A 21,618-nucleotide genomic window follows, 5' to 3' on the forward strand; every position below is an offset into this window, starting at 1 on the left:
AACATTTTTTTTATCAAACTAACAGGGGGGCGATATAAGTGTCAATAAAATTGTTCAACCCCTAATTGACGGCACTTTTATGGTTTTAACTTTTTTTCCTTGACAGCTATTAAAAATTTTTTCGAACAAAAGTTGTAGCAAATATTTTTCCCTACAAAACTAAAAAAAAAGAACAAAATTCGACCAATAGAAGCCGAGATATTCAAACTTTAAATATTCACTCCTATTTTCAAGATTGCCGCCGACGCACAGGGAAATTTTGTTGGAACTTTGTGAATTTGGGCATCTCCTATGACCCTCTACTCACCCTCAAAAAATTGGCTTGTCAATCCGTTTTGCCATTTTCAAACCTAATTTTACTGGCCTATGTCGACGACTGTAGCTTTACCCAAAGTGTTGTCATTCTGTCAACATCACGTCGTTGTACATCGGCGAGTGATATAAATAAGTACCTGTAAACGGTAGTAAGTCGGCTCAGAGTCGAACTCCAGTGACTGCAGCTGTGAGCCACTCTTGCGACCCTTGTGCAGATGCTCCATTGCGGATTCGACGCGCGGTGATCTTCGACGCTGCATCTGCGACTGCATTGGCGATTGCTTGCAGTCGAGGCTGGCTGTCGACCTGGCCAGCTGGAGTCCCTGGTGCTTCTGTCGGTTTCGGGGCTTGTGATGGCCGTTCGCGACCCCGTCAGATGAGAAGTCGAGCTCGCGCTGGTTCCTTGGATCCACCAGGCGCTTAGATTGATCGTTGTGTCTACTTCGGACAGTCGGCAGACTCTGCCGCAGTTCTGTGCAGCTTCTCACGTTGAGACCGGGTAGATTCGCCACGAGTGCTGTCACTTGAGGCCCCTTTTGGAAAACCTTTTGGAATGACACAAAATTAAATTTCTGACTCAATGCATTCATCGTCAATTTCATTGATTGAGAAAAAACCTGATTAAATATAGTACAATAAATACTATTTTTTCCTATTATATCTTTTGCTGCCTCGGTCGATTAGTGTTACTTTTTTAGTGAGAATATTTATAAGAAATTAATTATTAAGATAATTAAGATTTAAATATATACCGGTTGTTGCACTGACATACAGGTCAGTGTCAGGACGGGTTGCCCACTTGTGCAGACGCACATGGTCGTTCACAGCTACGTAGGCTTCGGTACATTATAATCACTCACATATAATGCGTCAAAGTGAATGAGACTGTGAATGACTATGCGCGCCTGCACGAATAGGCAACCCGTCATACTGACCTGTATGTTGCTGCGACACTCAATAATAGTCCAGTAACTTTAGGCAAAAATTCGACCAATCTTCGGAAAAATTTTAAGTGAGTTGAAGTTTTGCACGAACTTTTATTTAGTCTTTATAAATAACATATCAAAAGTCCCCATCATTTGATTATACGCATAATATATTTCACAGCGCGTAAAAGGTGTTCAAAATTGGTTTCTTGCTAATATCTAGGTTTCTATTAATTTTACGACTATAACGTCTTTTTTAAAAAATAAAGACGAAAAAATTCTCTACAAAATAGGTCTTAGGTAATTTTTTCGTAGGTACACGTAACTGTTTTCGCTTAATCTGGCGTTGAAATTACAAGCTAAGACAGTTATGAGTATTAAAGTAAGTACTTTATTTCACACACTTGTAATTCTTTTGTACAAAATGACATAAAATTATGCTTTTCCTTCTTCTTTTTCTCTCTCTTCTACTTGTTCTTCGTTTTCACCTTTGTTTAAATAAATGAATTGTTAGAGATAATCCATAGGATTAATTTTTGTGGATTGTCAATTTCCTCGTCTTTATAGTCTAGGATCCAGCCGCGTGATTTATACGTTTATCTGTTATTTTATCAAAATGCGATTTTAATGGAAGATTACATATTAGGTCATACATCGCGGCCGGTGTCCTTAGCAAAATCTTGCCGCAAGTATAACCCTCAATTAGAGCTGTTTTAATTAAATTTTTTTAGACAACTTTGTTCATTTGTTTGCGAAGTAAATGAAGCGTCATCTGAAAGAGTGATCTAAAGAACATGAAAAAAATAGGTTGCCACTTCTCAGTCTGCCGCAACCTCCTGGCAGCCAGGTGCAAAAAGGTCCTTTTTCGTTAATTATCACCGTTCATCGTGTATCGAGACAATTTTTACACAAATTGAAGCTAAATTTTTCCTCTACACGATGGAATATGGTTGCCTGCGTAAAAGCTGCCGCAATAGGTGGTTGCCAGCATTTGAATGATCCGCTCTCGCCTGCACGAGCTCTTCAATCTTACAATGTGTTACAATGAAATAATCACAGCAATTTTCTTGAATTTCTTTAATATTACAATAGTTCCTAAACAAGTTTTCAAAAATTCCTTTTATAAATAAACTCCGCCGCTCATTCGTCTTCCGACTCGTCTGAACTCGCAACATCATACTCCAAATCATCAGAATTATCATTCGCGTTTTCAGAACTTCCCTGGCAGAAAAAATTTCTATGAATAACTACAAAATTTGACTAGAAATATAAATTTGTATATTTTTGTTGAAATATTTAATTTTTTGTAAAAATAGTTATTTTTTTATATAAATATCTACGAAATAGTACTACAAATTACAATGTTCTCAAATCAAGAAATTATTGCAAGTAGTATTTTATGAAAAATTATAATTTTATAAAAAATAGTACAAAAATCTACAAATTTTAAAAATTTAAGAAGGAAAAAATTTTTTAAAATTAAAACATATGCTTACTTGTAGACTATACAAAAATAAAAACATAAGTATTTTGACTTATGCGAATTAAGAAGTTATTAATAATAGATGAATTTTGGAAGATTTGTGTAAAAACTTGTAACATTTAACTATAAATTACAAATTTTAATTAGCCATAATTGTAATTAGCCATAGGTAATAAATTTTTGAGCTGTACAAACAAATCGGTATTTGTTAGTATTTGTACGCAGTTGTATCTTATGAGAAACTAAAAACTGAATTAAATTTTTGGTTGCATAGTTTTACGATACGTAAATTGTGATAGATTTCTATAGTCATTTATAAATAATTGTAGTATTCTACAAGTAAACAGATGTTTTAATTTTTTAAGGTTTTGTTGATTTTCAAATTTTTAATATTTGTAGATTTTTGTATTATTTTTTATTAAATTGTAGATTTTCATAAAATACTACTTGCAATAATTTCTTGATTTGAGAACATTGTAATTTGTGGTACTATTTCGTAGATATTTCTGCAAAACAATAACTGACAGCAAGCATGTTCAAAAGCGGGACATAAGACGTCTAAGACATCTTTTAGACGTCTTACAAAAAAAGATGGCTAAAAGATATCTAAAAGACGTCTTATGCGGTTTTAGACATGTGTATGTGGTGCTGAGTAAGATTTTTTTTATAATAACTCGCTTTTTATTTTACAGATAAGTTAGAATAAAGAAGTTTTTTTTCTTTTTGTAATCGCGCGGCGCGACGTTGGCCCAATAGGCCTATTTTGTAACGAGCCGGCACTGGTTTCTGACATTCACCCGACATTAAGAAATAATTATATTCGTATATCCGATTCAAAGTTTTATTACTCTTTTTTAAACTGAATTTGTTTCCTAAGAATTTTTGAAAAATTATACATTTGCGCTGGTTATGACACATGTAGATAATATATGTAACACTTATATCAAATTAAGAAGTAGTCTACCACGTAAGACGGTTGGCTCACGATCCAGAGGTCCCGAGGTCTCGAGTTCAAATCCCATCAAGGTAAGTGTTTTTCAAGTACGAGAAAATATTTATAATCATAGGTTGCATCTTAAGAAACAAGTAGTAATAAAATTTCAAAATAAATATAATTTTTTTTATGTCAGATAAATTATCTCATTAGAAAGTGTTTTAATTCTAGTATTTCCTTGTAGTCTACTGTACTCAAATAGATATAGAGAAATACCTCTATAATTCCCTACTATGTTTTCATCCCCTCTTTTATGTAGCGGGACTATGTAGCGAGGTCCTCCAGTCCTTTGGTAAGATTCCTTCCTTCCAGACCTGATTTAGAATCTCTATTAGACCTTTCCTAACGGCCCTGCCTCCATACAGCTAAGCTTCAAGCGGTATTCTATCTACACCTACAGCCTTGTTTTTCTTCAATCTTCTCACCGCCTTAGCTATTTCCTCTTCCTCCAACTGTGAGCCTATTAGAACAGGCCCTTCTTCTTCAGTTCCCATGCTATTATTTCCTTCCTTGTCTTCCGCCATATTTTCTGTACCTCCGAGAAGCTCCTTAAAATACTTCATCCATTCTGCACCCCCAATTTTATTTTCCTTCCACACCTTTTTCTTTCTTTCCTTATTAATGAATTTCCAGACCTCTGATCCTTGCCTTAGGATCTTCAATTCCTTTTCTTCTTTGATTCTCTTCTCCTTCCTCTTCTGTTCAAACATCGCTTTCATATTACTTCTTTCCTCCAAATACCTTCCTCTTCCTACCTTTCCTTTTCTCCATTTCATGTACATCCTCTTCACTTCTCTTTTCTTCCTAGTGCAGTTTCTGTCCCACCAGTCCTTAGAACCAATCTTCCTTCTTCTAATTATTATTTCCTTCCTTATCATAGACTCTTGAATTATCTTCTTAAGTTTGTTCCACTTCTCTTCAATTGACAATTCCTGATAATCATCCTCCCAGATAGCCTCTTCAGTTTTTTCTTTATAGCTTTCAATAGCCTCCCTATCCCAGCATATTTTCCATCTTGCCTCTTCATTCCTATCTTCCTCTTCTTCTCTCTGTACATTTTGATTCTTACCTAATGCCCTATCTCTTACATCTAACATCGCGACTAAAGGCATGTGATCTGAGTCCACTCTCGCATCTATTTTAAATTCCCTAATTCTATCATGCATTTCTTCGCAAACAATCATATAATTTATTACGGAGCTACCCCTGGCACCTATAAATGTATATTCACCTTCCCAATCACCTTTTGTTGTACCATTCAGCAAGTACCATTCCTTATTTTGAACCCATTCTACTAAGTTCCTGCCTCCATTACCTATTAATGTATCTTTACTTTTCCTCTCCCACCCTCCCTCCTCTTCCTCCCCGCCACCTAATTCTCCTGTTCTGATGTTAAAATCTCCTCCTATAATCACAAGCTCTCTATCTACTTTTTCTATCCACCGATCTAACGTCTCCTCCATCTTGTTCCAACCCTCCCTATTATATACTGATATGATATTTGTTATTTCACCTTCCTCAAGTATTTCTGACAAAACTAAACCTTCCTCTTCCTTCTTGATCAACTCTGATCCTTCCTTCCCCCATCCCTTCCTTTTACCTAAAATAAAACCTCCCTTTGCCCTACCTTTCTTATTGACCCTAGTAGCATTACTACACATCCAAATATGCGTATCCGGTAACCTCACTTTGATTGTCTCCCAACTAACAGAATCAATCCATGTTTCACTCAGACTTATGAAATCAAAATCTGTAATATAACCCTAAAAATCGATATCCTTGTTATTTATTTCTGCCACATTCCAAAATAGGATTTTCCTACCTCTTATCATCGTTTCACTGACCTTCTCTTCCTTCCTAATTTCATCCCTTCCTTTCCTTTTATCCTCCCTTATTCTTATCTCTACCACCTTCTGGCTCACTTCGCTAAATTTTCCTTTGCTCTCCCCTCATCCCCTCCTGGCGCTTGACTACCCCCACTACTATCTCTATCCTCCAAATTCCTCGATACCTCCTCCCACGATTTCCATACTTCATTTATTCTTACTCTCGCATAACCTGCCTTAACCTCTACCCCTTTACCTTTCTGTACCTAACCTTAACCCACCTATAAATTTCTTCCTGTACCTTCCTTTCCTCCCAGGTTAGATCATTTTCAATGAATATATTTCCACCCTTTAGTTTGTACTTATTCCTCATCACTTCTTTCTTGTCCTCCTCCTCCAGTTTAACTACGGTAACCGTGCCACTTCTCCTCACATTTATTACTTTACATCTTACACCTAATTTATTTCTTAAAAATTTCTGCGCCCACTCCTTCCAGTCTCTTTCTTGTTCTAAATTTATTCCTCTAATTATCACGTTATTTCTTCTATCTTCCTTTTCTTTATCTTTCATCCATCTCTTAAGCTTGCCTACCTCTATGTCACTTAGCCCACCCTCACTTACCAAGGATCTCGCATAGCTACTTCCCCCTCTGCTCCTTCTAGAAAATCTGCTCTCATTAACACTTCTCTGACTTTGACTTTCGCTTTCACTACCAATATCCGTCTCACCTCTCTCGCATCGCTCTCACCTATTTTCTAATTCAAACAATTTTCTTTCAATTCTCTTTAGTCTTTCCTCGTTTTTTCCTTCTTTATCTTTTATTTCCTCTACGTATTGTGCAAAACTTTCCTTTATCTCCTCAAATTTATCTACCTCCTTGGATATCTGTTCCCTCATTTCCTTTATTTCATCTCTCAATATACCTAAATCACGTTTCATCTCCTCTTCATCTCTAAATGACACTGATTTACCTAACTCAAGTTTGCGTTGTTGTCGATCTTGCTCCTACCTACCTTACCCACCCTACCGCTATTACTGGTATCGCCCGCGCTTCCCGCGCTCGTCGGGATACGCGACGCCATAACCTAACGGCTACCGCTCGCTTTTCCCGGTCGAAATACGTACAGAAAACGATCACCTCTAGGTCCGCCTCCACTCACCCTTATTCAGAGCCCTCCAAACGACCTATCCACTACTCTACGCTCACTTTCGCTATTCTCTATCTGCTCACAACTCGATTAATCACACCGCACAATCCTTCCATACATCCGCTCACTTACACGCCATCTAACCAAGTCCACTCAAATAGATATAGAAATGTGTAGAATATCATTATTAGCTGTAGTTTGGCGTAGTTTTACCGAAAAATTTAAGGCTGATCTACAATGTGCTCTTTGCTTTCTGTTTTTTGCTTTTAACCTCTTTGCGACTATCTCGTATTTCGCAATTCCGTCGCGTAACGTGATGTTTCTTGTCTCTTCTGAAGTTCGTCAATTTTTATCTTGGGCGACAGAGAACAAAAAACATCGCGTACGCGACGCAATTGCGAAATACGGGATAGTCGCAAACAGGTTAAGAGCAAAAAACAGGAAGCAAAGAGCACATTGTAGATCAGGCTTTATAGATCAAGATGCACTAAAAAAATACAAAAATTTACAAAAGTGTTCCAATTCTAGCATTTTCATGTAGGATTTTGTAGTAATTCTTAAATTCATGTAAAATTTAATAGATTCTGGTAATTATATTTTATAGTTTTTTGTAGTGCACTTATTTTTTTTTTAATTTTGTAGAAATATTAACGCTAGGGTTGCTGCAAGATTTTGCTAGGCACACCAGCCGCGATGTATGACCTGATATGTATAATCTTTCATTAAAATCGCATTTCGATAATGTGGCGGTCAGCTGTCCGCCACGAACACGCGACGGTGCACGCGCGACGCCGGCAGTATGACGGGTGGCGCGCGGCGCAAGCGGCGCCGCGGCGGCACGGTATCGATCGGCCGGGCAGTTCAACGCGCGCCCGCTACGCGGTGCATCGCCGGCCGATCCTCTCGTAAGGAAGATTCTACATCGACCTCTATATAAGGGGCAACCCAGCGGGGGCATTACCTTTGGAACGCGAAGAGCACCGCAGTTGCGTCGGTGTCCGGATCTTCCCCTCGGACCTTGAAAATCCAGGAGAGGGCCACGTGGAGGTGTCGCGCCGGTTCGTACCCATATCCGCAGCAGGTCTCCAAGGTAAAGAGCCTCTAGTCGATAGACTAATGTAGGTAAGGAAAGTCGGCAAATTGGATCCGTAACTTCGGAATAAGGATTGGCTCTGAGGAGCGGGGCGTGTCGGGCTTGGTCGGGAAGCGGGTTTGGCTGACGTGCCGGGCCTGGGCGAGGTGAACCGATCGGCGTTCTCGCGCCGGTCCCGGGGATCCGAGCTCGGTCCCGTGCCTTGGCCTCCCGCGGATCTTCCTTGCTGCGAGGCTTCCGTGGCGGCGCGAGTCGTCGTGGTCGTCCTCTTCGGCCGCCATTCAACGCTCAGCTCAAAACTGGCACGGACTAGAGGAATCCGACTGTCTAATTAAAACAAAGCATTGCGATGGCCCTCGCGGGTGTTGACGCAATGTGATTTCTGCCCAGTGCTCTGAATGTCAACGTGAAGAAATTCAAGCAAGCGCGGGTAAACGGCGGGAGTAACTATGACTCTCTTAAGGGCGGGGGAGGCTGCCACCCTCAGTCGCTTCCTGCCCTGCGGAGTTGTAGTTGCTCGCTCACAAGGAGTCGTAAGATCTTACAGCCTCAAGTCTGCCCCACCTCCAAGTTGGTGCTCGCCGGGTACCCGGCCTGCCGGGTAGCGGACGGGGTTCAGGCGATACGGGTGCACGCCCTGGGCACTCGGCTGATCAACGTGATCAGTGCCATCGGGTACATTCCCGTCAGGGTAACGAATAGGTATCTTGGGCCACCATGTACCAAATACCTATCAAACGATCAGCGGATGCGATACATGGCAGTGAGTGGCGACACTCACGGCGGCGACTCGTCAACGTGAGCTGAGGCTCGACACGAGTACTGAGGGTGGCGGGGTTGCCCCACCGGACTTCCGGTGCCCTGCTGAATAGGTGTTGGACTCTCAGGGGCTGTGGTTAGCTGGATAAGTGGAAATATGGGCTTTCTCTGTAGGCCTTGCTCCAATGATCATACAGTCTTTCGCCCCTACCTGAGATCTCTTCACTAAAACTATGCTGGATCTCATATATCCTTGTTGTTTGGGTAACCCGTTGCGCAGATGAGCGATCCAATAGTTAACCTGCAGGATCGCTCAGCCGGGACCCGTTGTTAACAGGAACCGCACTGACTCGAAGCGGTAAGACGCGCCAGAGGGCGTGATGTAAATAGCCAAATGCCTCGTCATCTAATTAGTGACGCGCATGAATGGATTAACGAGATTCCCACTGTCCCTATCTACTATCTAGCGAAACCACTGCTAAGGGAACGGGCTTGGAAAAATTAGCGGGGAAAGAAGACTGTTGAGCTTGACTCTAGTCTGGCACTGTACTCTGGCACTCTAGTCTGGCACTCTAGTCCGACCCCAAAGGTAATGCGCAGGAAAATAAAGAGATTAGTACGCGTGCTTAAATGAACGATATAGGTTTTATTGATACAGCCGATAGCACGTGCATTCCCGTGGTATATCAGTATCGAACTGTCCGTCTTCACACGTTGGCGTCCAAGCGCAGATCCTACGCGCACATTACGCCGGCACTACTTCTTTCGCGATTACATTTCGCAAGTGCGAGATGTCGCCTCCAGTCGCATAAGCACGGCAATTATATGAACGCGCACCAATATCATTGTGTCTCCAACAAAAGCCACACCTCATCGACCGGCCAACCCGAGTACCACGCATTTAGCTCCAACCGGAGCACTCTGTGGTAACGCACTCACTGGCCTCGTCTTCGAGATTCACCGACCGGCCAATCCGAGAACCACGCATTCAGCTCCAACCGGAGCACTCTGTGGTGACGCACATACTGGGCTCGTCTACAAGAACTTCAAGACTCCTCTCCAAGCTCGGCCTCCGCGAATCTAACTATCGGGACGGATAATACGCAACACACCGCGTTAACACTACACATTAATCTTCTACATAAATCACACACGTCCACCTATCCGTACACATCCAAGAAATAATTTACTTGTACATAGAGCATGAATAAACCTAGCGAGATTCTACCTAATTGAACGACTGGTTATTGTGGGAACCGACGCACCTTCACCTGAGATCCTACCCCACAGATAAAATAACAGATAAACGTATAAATCACGCGGCCGGATTCTGTGCTATTATTGACTTCTGTTTCGGATGAATCGTTGATTGGTGTAACATTCAGACAAGATTATTCGTGAAAATTTCCGCAGACTGATGAACAGTGGAGTCCTAACTCCTAACTTCCGACAGCCACACAAAATGGTCCGCAACCTTTTGAACAAATGCAAAAAATCATGTTCGAAGGATCAATCCGAAGCAGGAAGTTCGAGTTTATTATCAAGTGCAGAAGTGGTTAGGTAATGAACTGAATCTCGAAGTTCGAGGATGGATATTAAAGAATAATTTATTGGAGCTAAAAAGAACATCGCAATTTCCTGCTTTGGATTGTCCTTTGAATATGATTTGCAATTGTTCAAAAGGTTGCGGACCATTTTGTGTGGCTGTCGAAAGTTAGGACTCCACTGTTCATCAGTCTGCGGAAATTTTCACGGACAATCTTGTCTGAATGTTGCACCAATCGACGATTCATCCGAAACAGAAATCAATAAAGACGAGGAAATTGACAACCTACAAATTAATCCTATGGATTATCTTCAACAATGTATTTATCCAAACAAAGATGAAAACGAAGAAAAAGTAGAAGAAAAAGAAGAAGAAGAAGGAAAAGCATAATTTTATGTCATTTTGTACAAAAGAATTACAAGTGTGTGAAATAAAGTACTTTAATATGCATATAACTGTCTTAACTTGCATATTCAACGCCAGATTAAGCAAAAACGATTACGTGTACGAAAAAATTACCTAAGACCTTTTTTGTAGAGAATTTTCTCGTCTTTATTTTTCAAAATAGACGTTATAGTCGTAAAATCAATAGAAACCTAGATATTAACAAAAAACCAATTTTTAACACCTTTTTACGCGCTGTAAAATATTATGCGTACAATCAAATGATGGGGACTTTTGATATGTTATTTATAAAGACTAAATAAAAGTGCATGCAACAACTCAGCTCACTTGGAATTTTTCCGAAGTGAAATCCTAAAATTACTGGACTATAAGTATATATTTGTTGTATACATTTTATGTATAGGTACAATAGAAGATAAAAAGAATTTTTCTTGATATATCAGTTTTCCTTATACTGCTGTTCGTTCATTACAGTAGATACATGACTTGATATTATTTATGTGTATTCGCATATATATACGGTTTTTATGAAGTTGTCTTCTGAGATATTAAAGGTCCATATCCCTCAGTAGGTCCAAAAAAAAGGTAATTTTTGTGAATTTTTTGTAGAGAAAGTAAACAAAATAAATCGTTCAATATTTTTGGATTATATTTATGATATTTTTAAGTAGTTATAAAAATTTTTTTAGCCCATGGCATTTGGCGAAGCGGGATACTTGGCAACGGCGACCTGTGCGCGGAATATGTTGCTCCATGGCGGAAGTCCTCTAGGTCGTAAAATGTTTCTGAAACATCGAATCAATCGATTTTCCTGTTCAGTACAAGTGTCCCTATAGAGTAGACTACAATCATATCGATATATGCAATATTTAATTTTTTATAAGCAAAAAAGTATCGAAAATTTATAGTGAAAATTATTTTTTTTTTTTAACTGCCGCTATTTTATGAATTTTTATTCAAAATAATTTTTTTTGGTCTACTCTATAGGGACACTTGTACTGAACAGGAAAATCGATTGATTCGATGTTTCAGACACATTTTACGACCTGGAGGATTTCCGCCATGGAGCAACCTATTCCGCGCGTTGGTTGCCCAGTATCCCGCTTCGCCAAATTATTTAAATGGGCTGAAAAAATTTGTATAACTATTTAAAAGTATCATAAATATAATCCAAAAATATTGAATAATTTATTTCGTTCACTTTCTCCACAAAAAATTCACAAAAATCACCTATTTTTTAGACCTACTGAGGTATATGGACCCTTAATTTTTAAAATAACGATTTATAATAAATTTTTATAATAAAATTAGAATTTTGAGATCAATTGAAATATGGGATTGAATGTTCGACGAATTTCCGCTCGTCGACGCGGATGCTTCTCCCAAACAAACAAGGCACGTTGATCCATCTCGATCCATAATCCAGCACCAGTGTTTACCTGTACATGTTCCTGACGACTGGGCGGCGGATCCTCGGTGGGGACCTCGGTCCTGCTCGGCGCCAAGAGATCTCTGACCTGCTCCTCAAGATAACTAATCCTGTGTGTCAGCCTGAGATTATCGGAGCGCAAGGTGCGCAATGCCGCGAGGGACTCTCCTTTTCGAAGGACCACTATTTGCGCGGCGTCGGGCGCGACGGCCAGAAGACGTGCCAGGTCATTCCTGCTCGCTCCTACCACCAGTTTTCCGTTTACCTCCAAAATCCTGAAAAAAGTTGACCGATGAGCCGTACGTAACTGCGACCGCATCCTATTTTAAAATTCGGACAATTTAGATGATCCATAATTTTTGTCAGAATCTAACAGTAGGGTGGAATACTATTTATAATTTAATGCGTCGTGGAAGACGTTGAAGAACAAAGGTACATCTAAGTATATATTGAAATATTTAAAATGTTATATATTATATTAAAATATATAAATATATCAAAATGTGACATATAAAGTTATAGATAGGAATTATGTCACAAATTCTGTCATAAATTGCCGATTATTTAAATCACTTTAAATTAAACGATCTATAATTTAGATTACATTTAAAATAGAATTCTATTTATAATTTTATGCGTTGTGTAATACAAAAAGAAATGTTTGAATATTCAAGATACTCATTGCATTAATATATAAAATATGTGACACATTTAAATATTTAGGAGATAACATAAATACATGGTATATATAATTCTGTCTTAAAATTTAACTCAAGCCAACGATTACCATGATATCTATTTATAACTAACTTCACATTCCGTGTGATTAAATTATAAAATAAAATTATGTTCTGGGCTTAATGACGCGTAACGAGTAACAGTGCGTGAGAACTGGAAAATGATTATTATGCAACACGTGCATGGAAAGTGCCCCATTACGCACGCTACGCGTGCGTGATAGACCACTTTCCAGGCACTTGCCACATTAAATAGGGAGTGTAAGTCGTGTGTAAACTCCGCGTGTAAACTCGCCTTCGGCTCGTGCGTAAACTCCGCACCCGGGAATTTTCATCTTACGACACTTGTTACACAAATAACTATACTCGCAGAACAAATTATGTTATCTTTAGTTATTCCGTGAGAAGTAACACGTTGAGCCAAAAATTTCGATCAATTATTCAAAAAGATCTTATTATATATTTAGATAATTGTATGGACTTTATGCTTCAATAGAATTTAATTGTTGCCGATTGTTACATTATAACGTCGAGAATTTTAAGAAGATACAAAAGAAGAAAATATGAAAAAAAAAAAATTTTGCTGGAAAAAAAATTAATTTTTCGTTGATTAGGAATATGCTTCGATTTGTTCAAGTGTTTTTCATGTGGAGATTTAATGTCGAATATCCAAAGTTCAAATGCCAATTATATTCATGTTACATGCATTTGTACATTCCACTGTATTTATCTTTAAAGATTACGCGATGAAACATGAAGATGTGCGTGCAATTCGCTCGAAAATCTGCTCTTTCAAATCAAGTGCCTTGAACCGTTGAAAAGTTCAACGCTCATTATAATTTGTAGTTCGTTCTTATGTATTCAAAATCGTCTTAAGCTTAAGCTATTTACATTTCATTAACTAAATCTTATACTTAAGATGTTCTTTTAAGTGTAAAATCAGATTATGAATGCTGACCTTCTAGCATATTATCAAACATTGACAAGACGGTGGATCAATAGGTAATTGTTCTAAACGTAAATAAAAACAAGTAGAAACTTGCACATTGCTTCCTCATAGTTTTTAAGTGTGCAAGTATAAACCTGCACATTGTTTTCTTATGGTTTTGAAATGTGCAAGTAGAAACCTTCGCTCACAAAGCTCCTCTATGAGGAAATTTGTATTTTATTCGATGTATAATTATTAGTATTTATTTGTTTTGGCTTCCTCATAGAGGAAGCTTTGTGAGCGAAGGTTTCTACTTGTACATTTCAAAACCATAAGAAAACAATGTGCAGGTTTATACTTGCACACTTAAAAACTATGAGGAAGCAATGTGCAAGTTTCTACTTGCACACTTAAAAACTATGAGGAAGCAATGTGCAAGTTTCTACTTGCACACTTTTTTTATAGATAGAGTATCATTAAAGATTGATATATATGATTATATATGATTATATTTATTTTCTCAATATTTACGGAAGTTAGAACAACCACGGACATTTCTAAAAATTTAAAATTTTTTTAAAAAAGAACCCCTTTACTGATCATCGCCAAATTCAATACCAACCTTCCTTGAACGATACTCTATTGATTAAAAAAAAAAAAAACAGCCCGATATCTCAATATTTGCGGAAGTTAGAGCAACCACGGACATTTCTAAAAAAATCTAAAATTTTTTTAAAAAAGAATCCCTTTACCGATCATCGTCAAATTCAATACCAACCTTCCTTAAATGATACTCTATCGATTAAAAAAAAAAACAGCCCGATATCTCAATATTTGCGAAAGTTAGAGCAACTACGGACATTTCTAAAAAAATTTAAAATTTTTTTTAAAAAAGAACCCCTTTACCGATCATCGTCAAATTCAATACCAACCTTCCTTGAATGATACTCTATCGATTAAAAAAAAAAACAGCCCGATATCTCAATATTTGCGGAAGTTAGAGCAACCACAACATCAAATGTGCACATACACACACACACACATACGGACATTTTTTTTTAGGCGATATTTCAACGTTTTACAACAATCTGAACATATTGGCAGAAAAAACTCAAAAACCAATCTCTTCGTTGGTCTCTTCTACACCTATTTCATATATATTTTTTTTAAATTTGGTTGACTAGATCCAACTTTATACACAATCAAAGGTTCATATACGAAAATCACGAAAACAAAGCTTCCTCTATGAGGAAGCAATAATTATTCACATAGAAATAGAAGTTTAAAATGGTTTTATGTTTAAAATAGTGTTAAGTTATGTGTGTTAAGTTATATTTATATATAACTTTACAATATACACTGTTGGAAAATTTTTGTAGTTTTGTTAAAAAAGGTCCTTCTTAAAATTTTTGTGTAAAATAATCAACACATACATGTGTAGTATTAATATATGCTTGCTATGTGTTAATTGAATTTAACAAATTTAAAATGTAAAATTATTAAAATAATTTAAAAAATATATGTTAAAGTAACACAATTTGTACGTATTTATTAAATGTGTTAAAATTTACAGAAAAAGAGTGTTGATTTTACTCTATAACAGAAGTGGGAATAAAAATTTACAAAAAAAGAGTTTTGATTTACTTCGACATAAAAGTTATGTTAATTGTACACATAATTAACCTCAAATTACGATCAGAATTACATTTCCTTTCTGTTGAAATATTTTAACATAGTATCGGTGTTATCATTTAATATATCCATATATTATGTTAAATTAACACAAAAATTTGAGTGAACCATTTGGGATATGTGATTTGTGTTATATTTAACACAAATTTTTCAACGGTGTATGTATATAGGTATCTTAAATATGAAATCGTTATAAACTTCTGTTTACATTAAGTTTTTTTTATTTTTTCTTCCGATATTTAACTCTCAGAACAAAAACATTTTGTATGTAACATTATTATTGTTGCATTTTAATACTGTCAGTACAATGTTGGAAAATTTTTGTACTTTTGTGAAAAAATCTGCTGGTTATGTCTTTGTTTATCTTTTACATTAGACAAAGATAGACATATGATTTAACTATTAGTTAGCTTATCAATAGATTGGAACAACCGACCCTAAGTGATTTTATTTGGTTAATGATTAATTACTTATAGTATTAAATTTCTGTAAGAGTGTCTGCTATGTTAAGAAACTATATGGAACTTAACAAATGTACCTAGATAGCAAAGTCTGTCGAAAATAGATTTTGTAAAATCTTGCTACAAATGTTGTTGACAAGAAGGATACAAACTAACCGTCTCCACGTCCGTGATCGTACCAGTGGCCAAATGTTCCTTGTCGATACGGGCGCGGATATCTCTCTTGTACCCGCTATCGATAGGATCAAGGGAAAGCCCTCCGAATTAAAGCTCTTCACAGCAAATGATACGCACATCGACACGTTCGGGGAATCTCTTCGTGAGCTTGACCTCGGTTTAAGATGGCCAATTCGATGGAATTTTGCATTGCCGCAGTTCCGTACCCCATCATTGGCGCCGACTTACTATCGCACTACGGGTTAATAGTAGATTTAAAACGACGACGTCTTATAGATTCCACTACTAAATTATATACCCTCGCGACTAAGAAACCGGCCCCGATACATTCGATTAATACGATTAAACCTTCCTCTGAGTTTTCCAAAATACTTAAGGAGTTTCCGCAAATAACAGGAGCCCTTCCCCTCGCCCCGCCGTCCAATTGTGACGTGTTTCATCATATTATCACCACCGGCCCTTCAGTCGCTGCGCGCGCTAGGCGCCTTCCTCCTGGTAAACTTAAGGCCGCAAAGGCCGAGATCAGAGCTTTAGTCGAAGCAGGCATTTGCCGCCCCTCTAGCAGTCCATGGGCCAGTCCTATTCATTTAGTCCGCAAAAAAGACGGCACCTGGCGGGTGTGCGGCGATTACCGCGGTGTAAATGCAATCACGCGACCTGATAGATACCCCACCCCCCACCTGCATGACTGCTCCGTTAATCTACACGGTAAAACAATTTTTTCATCCCTCGACTTATATAAAGCCTATAATCAAATTTCAATGGCCCCCGAGGACATTGAGAAAACAGCTATCATAACCCCTTTCGGGTTATTCGAATACTTATTTATGACCTTTGGTCTCCGTAATGCCGGTCAATCTTTTCAACGTTATATAAATCGCGCCTTAGGCGATCTAGATTTTGTTTTCATTTATATGGATGATATCCTAATTGCTTCCTCTTCTCCAGAGGAGCACGATAAACATTTACGCATAGTATTTCAAAGGCTTAAAGAGTTTCACCTTCGCCTTAATGTTGAAAAATGCGTGTTCGGCGCACATGAACTAAAGTTTCTCGGGTATATAATAAATGGTAAAGGAATCAGCCCCATCCCAGAAAAAGTTGAGGCAATTACCAAATTTCCTAGACCCAAAACCATCGCCGACCTACGTCGTTTTCTCGGCATGATAAATTTTTACCGTCGCAACATCCCTCGCGCGGCAGAATCTCAAGCACCACTAAATGCATTACTAGTCGACTTGCGTAAAACGATAAGCGTGTAATCGTATGGTCTGACGAATTAATCGAAGCGTTTGAAAAGACCAAAAACGGCCTCGCTAACGCTGCAATGCTGGTGCATCCCCATATTGGCGCGGAACTCCGTATAGTCGCGGATGCCTCCGATTTCGCCATGGGGGCAGTTCTTGAACAGAAAAAACGGGATACTTGGGAGCCCTTAGCATTTTTTTCGCACAAATTCTCCCCCGCGCAAACTCGGTATAGCGCTTACGACCGAGAGCTCACGGCAATTTTTGAAGCCGTTAATTACTTTTGTCATTTTGTAGAAGGACGCGAGTTTAAAATTTTGACCAACCATAAACCGCTCATGTACGCGTTTATGCAACGGTCTGACAATGCGTCCCCGCGACAACTACGCCAATTGTCATATATCGCTCAGTTCACAACGCATATTGAACATGTCGCTGGTTCACAAAATGTTGTCGCGGATTCGCTTTCGCGGATCGATTCCCTGCGTTTGCCGGTTGAATTTAATCTTAATGAGCTCGCCGAGCTGCAAAAGAACGACGAGCAACTCAAGTTGATTGCTAACGCCCCCGATCATCTTTTAAAGTTGAAGAAAATTCAGTGGGGCCCAGATCACACAACTGTATATTGCGAAATCTCGGGCGAAGCTATTCGGCCATATGTCCCCGATAGTCTCCGCGTTAAAGTATTTCAAATGTTTCACAACCCAGCCCATCCGAGTGGCAAAATTACCGATCGCACTATCCGACAGCGTTATGTCTGGCCTGACATGCACCGCGATATCGCTAAATGGTGTAAAAACTGTATCGAATGTCAGCAAGCGAAAATCTCTCGTCACGTAAAACTAACTCCTGAGCACTTTGTTGTTCCCGACGGGCGATTTGATCAGGTGCATATTGACATTATCGGTCCATATTGCCTCCTTCTGAGGGTTACTCTTATTGTCTCACTATGATCGACAGATTTTCGCGTTGGGCCGAGGCAATTCCTCTTAAAGATATCTCCGCACAAACCGTTGCTAGAGCATTTTACGACGCGTGGATTTCCTGTTACGGAACCCCTCGATTACTAACTACGGATCAGGGAGCCCAAGTCGAATCCCGCCTTTTCGAGGCCTTACTTTCACTAATCGGTTGCGAACGAATTCGTACAACCGCCTACCACCCGGCGTCAAACGGCATGATTGAACGTTGGCACCGGGTGCTTAAAGCCGCAATCATGTGCCATGCCGATGCGTGCTGGACGCGTACCTTGTCTACCGTTCTATTAAGACTTCGGTCACACGTCTGTGCTGACACAAATGCGTCTCCCGCCGAATTTATGTTCGGGACGACTTTACGACTTCCCGGGGAATTCTTTCTTCCCGATGATTTTACACCTAACCCTAATTATTTCCTTAAAGAGTTTTGCGAATATATGCGCCAAGTCCGGCCGGTTCCCGTCGCGCACAAACATAAAAAACGCGCCTTTTATTTTAAAGATTTATAAAATTGTACTCATGTGTTTTTACGCAATATGGCTAAAAGGGCGTTAGAGCGCCCGTACACCAGTCCGCACAAGGTAGTGCAACGCATCTCGGAGCGTGTATTCAATATTGATATCAACGGAAACACAAAAAGCGTGTCCGTCGATTTATTAAAACCGGCATATTTTGTCCTTGACGACCCCGCCGACCCCCCATCAACCTCCGAAAACATACTCAACCGGAATGTAAATCCGAACCCAGCGCTTAAGACCTACTCTCGTAAGACTGTCACATTTGCGCCGTCCACTAAATTAAAGTGATTTAAGGGCTTACACCTGAGTAGAATTTTGAAAAAATCGATTTTCTTTTTATTGCATTTCTTGAAAATATATAGTTTCAAAAATATTGTGTTAAAATATTATTAAGAAATTTGAAGAATTGTGTAAAATAAGTTACGAAAGTTTTACTGAAGCGGGGCGGAGCGGAGCGTAGCGGTATCGCGCTTTTTTCACCGGTATCGCGAGATAGCTCTCTCCTCTCAGGACTTCGTGTCCTTCGAGAAGCCTCTCCTCAAGTCGTCATCGAAGGACTTTTATATGGCCCCGGAATCGCCGACTAAAGGTAAAATTATAAAAAAAAAATTTTTTTTAACAATTTCATTGTTAATTACCAAAAAAAATTTTTTTTTAATTATTACTAATATTTTCGAGTCAAAATAAAACTTTTTTGTCTTTTGCATTTTTTTCGTAAGACGAGTCGTTTTCAAGTTATAGCATTATAAACATTTAATGATATCCAAATCTCTTCTCAAACTTTAAACGCGTTTTTCTCGAAACATGGTTTTAAAAAACGGTGTTCACGATATCTCGAGAACGGATCGATAAATCTTTTTGAAATTTGGACACGATATTCTTGGATGCTTTGTCTAATTAGCTACGATCAAACTTTTATAAATTTTTGTTACAAATGTTTAAAAAATGCATTGATAACTTGAAAAAATAGGTCAAAAATCGACTTCAAATTTTAAACAGCCGCCATTTTTCAAATTTTTTTTTTAAATTCTTTTTGGCTCGTAGCTAACTGTCTTGTATATCACTAATTAAGAATTTAATGCATATTTTTGTTCCAGATGACGTGACAACCCAAAATGGTGAACACCGCAAAAAAACGGGGCTTACGCTGATGCCAATAAACAATATTTATTGTTAATAAATTTTAATTAAAAAATTCACAAACGTACTAGAATACATGCTCTTTTTAACAGAAAAAAAAGTTTTTGAATAAAGCAATTATTTCCCGAGAAAAAATTCCCAAAATATGGTCACTTTACTCAGGTGTAAGCCCTTAATTGTAAGACATAATTCTACTCTATATAATGTTATTAGTTATAAGTCGGCTCAAATTACGTTTAAGCGTATAATATATTTTTAGTTAAGGTATTGTTAACCTCGTACAATAGCACCTGGCCAAACGCATAAGCTCATTCGCTTAGTGCAATATTACTTATTATTTATTTCGTTAACACTCGGGGGGGAGTGTGTAGGGAGCAGCATATCTGTCTCCCTTCCGATTGGTCAGCCCCCTCTCCTGCGCTAGCAAGAGGGGTTGAGAGTTACGAGGTTGGCAGAACTGAGTTACGACGACCGTTAGATTTGTACTGACTCTCGTGGTTGTTGCGTGGTCTGCAATAAAGTATTGTTTTATCAGCAGTAATCGAGGGCGTAATTATTCCTCGATTCCTCTCGTCAAGACGTCGGTAGTAGGCCGACACCCGGAGGCATAATCGACCTCCTGTGGTACTGAATTCCTACACGTGCACCCTATCGCACTCCATCTAGGGAGCCTCTATGTATCTTCGGTAATAAAGCCTTACTTCCCGTTGGACTATCGAACTGCGTGGTCGTTTCTCTTCGCTCTGCTCAACACTTTCAAATTCGGCTGCTTTGCGCCTTTAAAAGTCGGCTGCTCTGCGCCCATAAAAATCATCTGCCATCTGATAAAAGCCATTTATTAGCTACAGTAGCTACATTCATAATACCTCTAATAATACATAAATACATAATACCATCTATCATAAATACATAATAAAATCCATCTATTAAAAAATATTCAACAGATATGCTAAAGATGCGTAGGCATTGTCTAAAGATTATTAAAGAAAAAAAATTACTGCCTTTTCCGGAAGAATAAAAACTTAAATTTAAAGAATATAATACATACAGAATAATGATACACACACTCATTGCATTTTCACATTTTTTAATGTTAATTTGTAAAAAAATTATGTCTGCAACATCGTGTTTGAACAAGGCGTTGTGTCTGAACAAGACATTGTGTGTGAACAAGGCATTGTGTCTGAACAAGGCATCGTTTATGAACAAGATATCATATTTGTCACAAAGACGAGTGTAAACAATATAATGTCTGCACAAAACATCGTGTCTGAACAAGACATCGTGTCTGAACAAGGCATCGTGTCTGAACAAGACATCATATTTGTTACAAAGTCGAGTGTGTAAAAAATAATATTAGAAAATGATCGACTTTTTATATGTATACACATATACAGTAAAAAATATAATAAAAAAATAGAAAAAATATTCTAAATTTTTTACTCTGTCTCTAAGAGTATATGTATAATAATATATATAGTTTTGTTTTCTTTTCTGTTATTGTTATAATCATAAAAATTCGATTATATCTTATTATTTTTTAGTGGACTAGGCCTACAGGAAAAACCACTTAAAAAAAAACGCGTCAACAATAGTACCTCATGGGTGACGAGGAAATCTATTGTCGTGATTTTACAAACGTCGGTTAACTTTAAGGTTGTATGACCCGTAAGATCTCTGCCAAAAGTTTAAGAAACGTAACATAAAGCTAATTAACATATTTAAGAAGATATTCTTTACTGGAAAGTAATATTTATATTAATATTTTATTAAAATAACGGTTGCCTGTGTTTTTAAGAGCTATAGAGACATTTTT

At 38.2% G+C, this 21,618-nt stretch overlaps 1 protein-coding gene across 1 annotated transcript in view; it reads right to left on the bottom strand.

The window, feature by feature from the left end:
* Nucleotides 1–452: 452 nt before the first annotated feature.
* The window catches only part of LOC112453928, a gene marked incomplete at its 3' end in the record, with an annotated part of 139,741 nt that continues 118,575 nt past the window's right edge, over nt 453–21,618 (bottom strand). Inside the window, exons 12-13 of the mRNA XM_025014974.1 lie at nt 11,936–12,200; nt 453–860 (exon numbers count right to left, since the gene is read on the bottom strand). Of these exons, the coding sequence (XP_024870742.1) occupies nt 453–860; nt 11,936–12,200 (673 nt within the window). The remainder of the gene's footprint in view (nt 861–11,935; nt 12,201–21,618) is intronic.

Source organism: Temnothorax curvispinosus, unplaced genomic scaffold, assembly GCF_003070985.1.
Source record: "Temnothorax curvispinosus isolate PA1 unplaced genomic scaffold, ASM307098v1 QBEX01004768.1, whole genome shotgun sequence".
In the NCBI taxonomy this organism is placed as follows: domain Eukaryota; kingdom Metazoa; phylum Arthropoda; class Insecta; order Hymenoptera; family Formicidae; genus Temnothorax; species Temnothorax curvispinosus.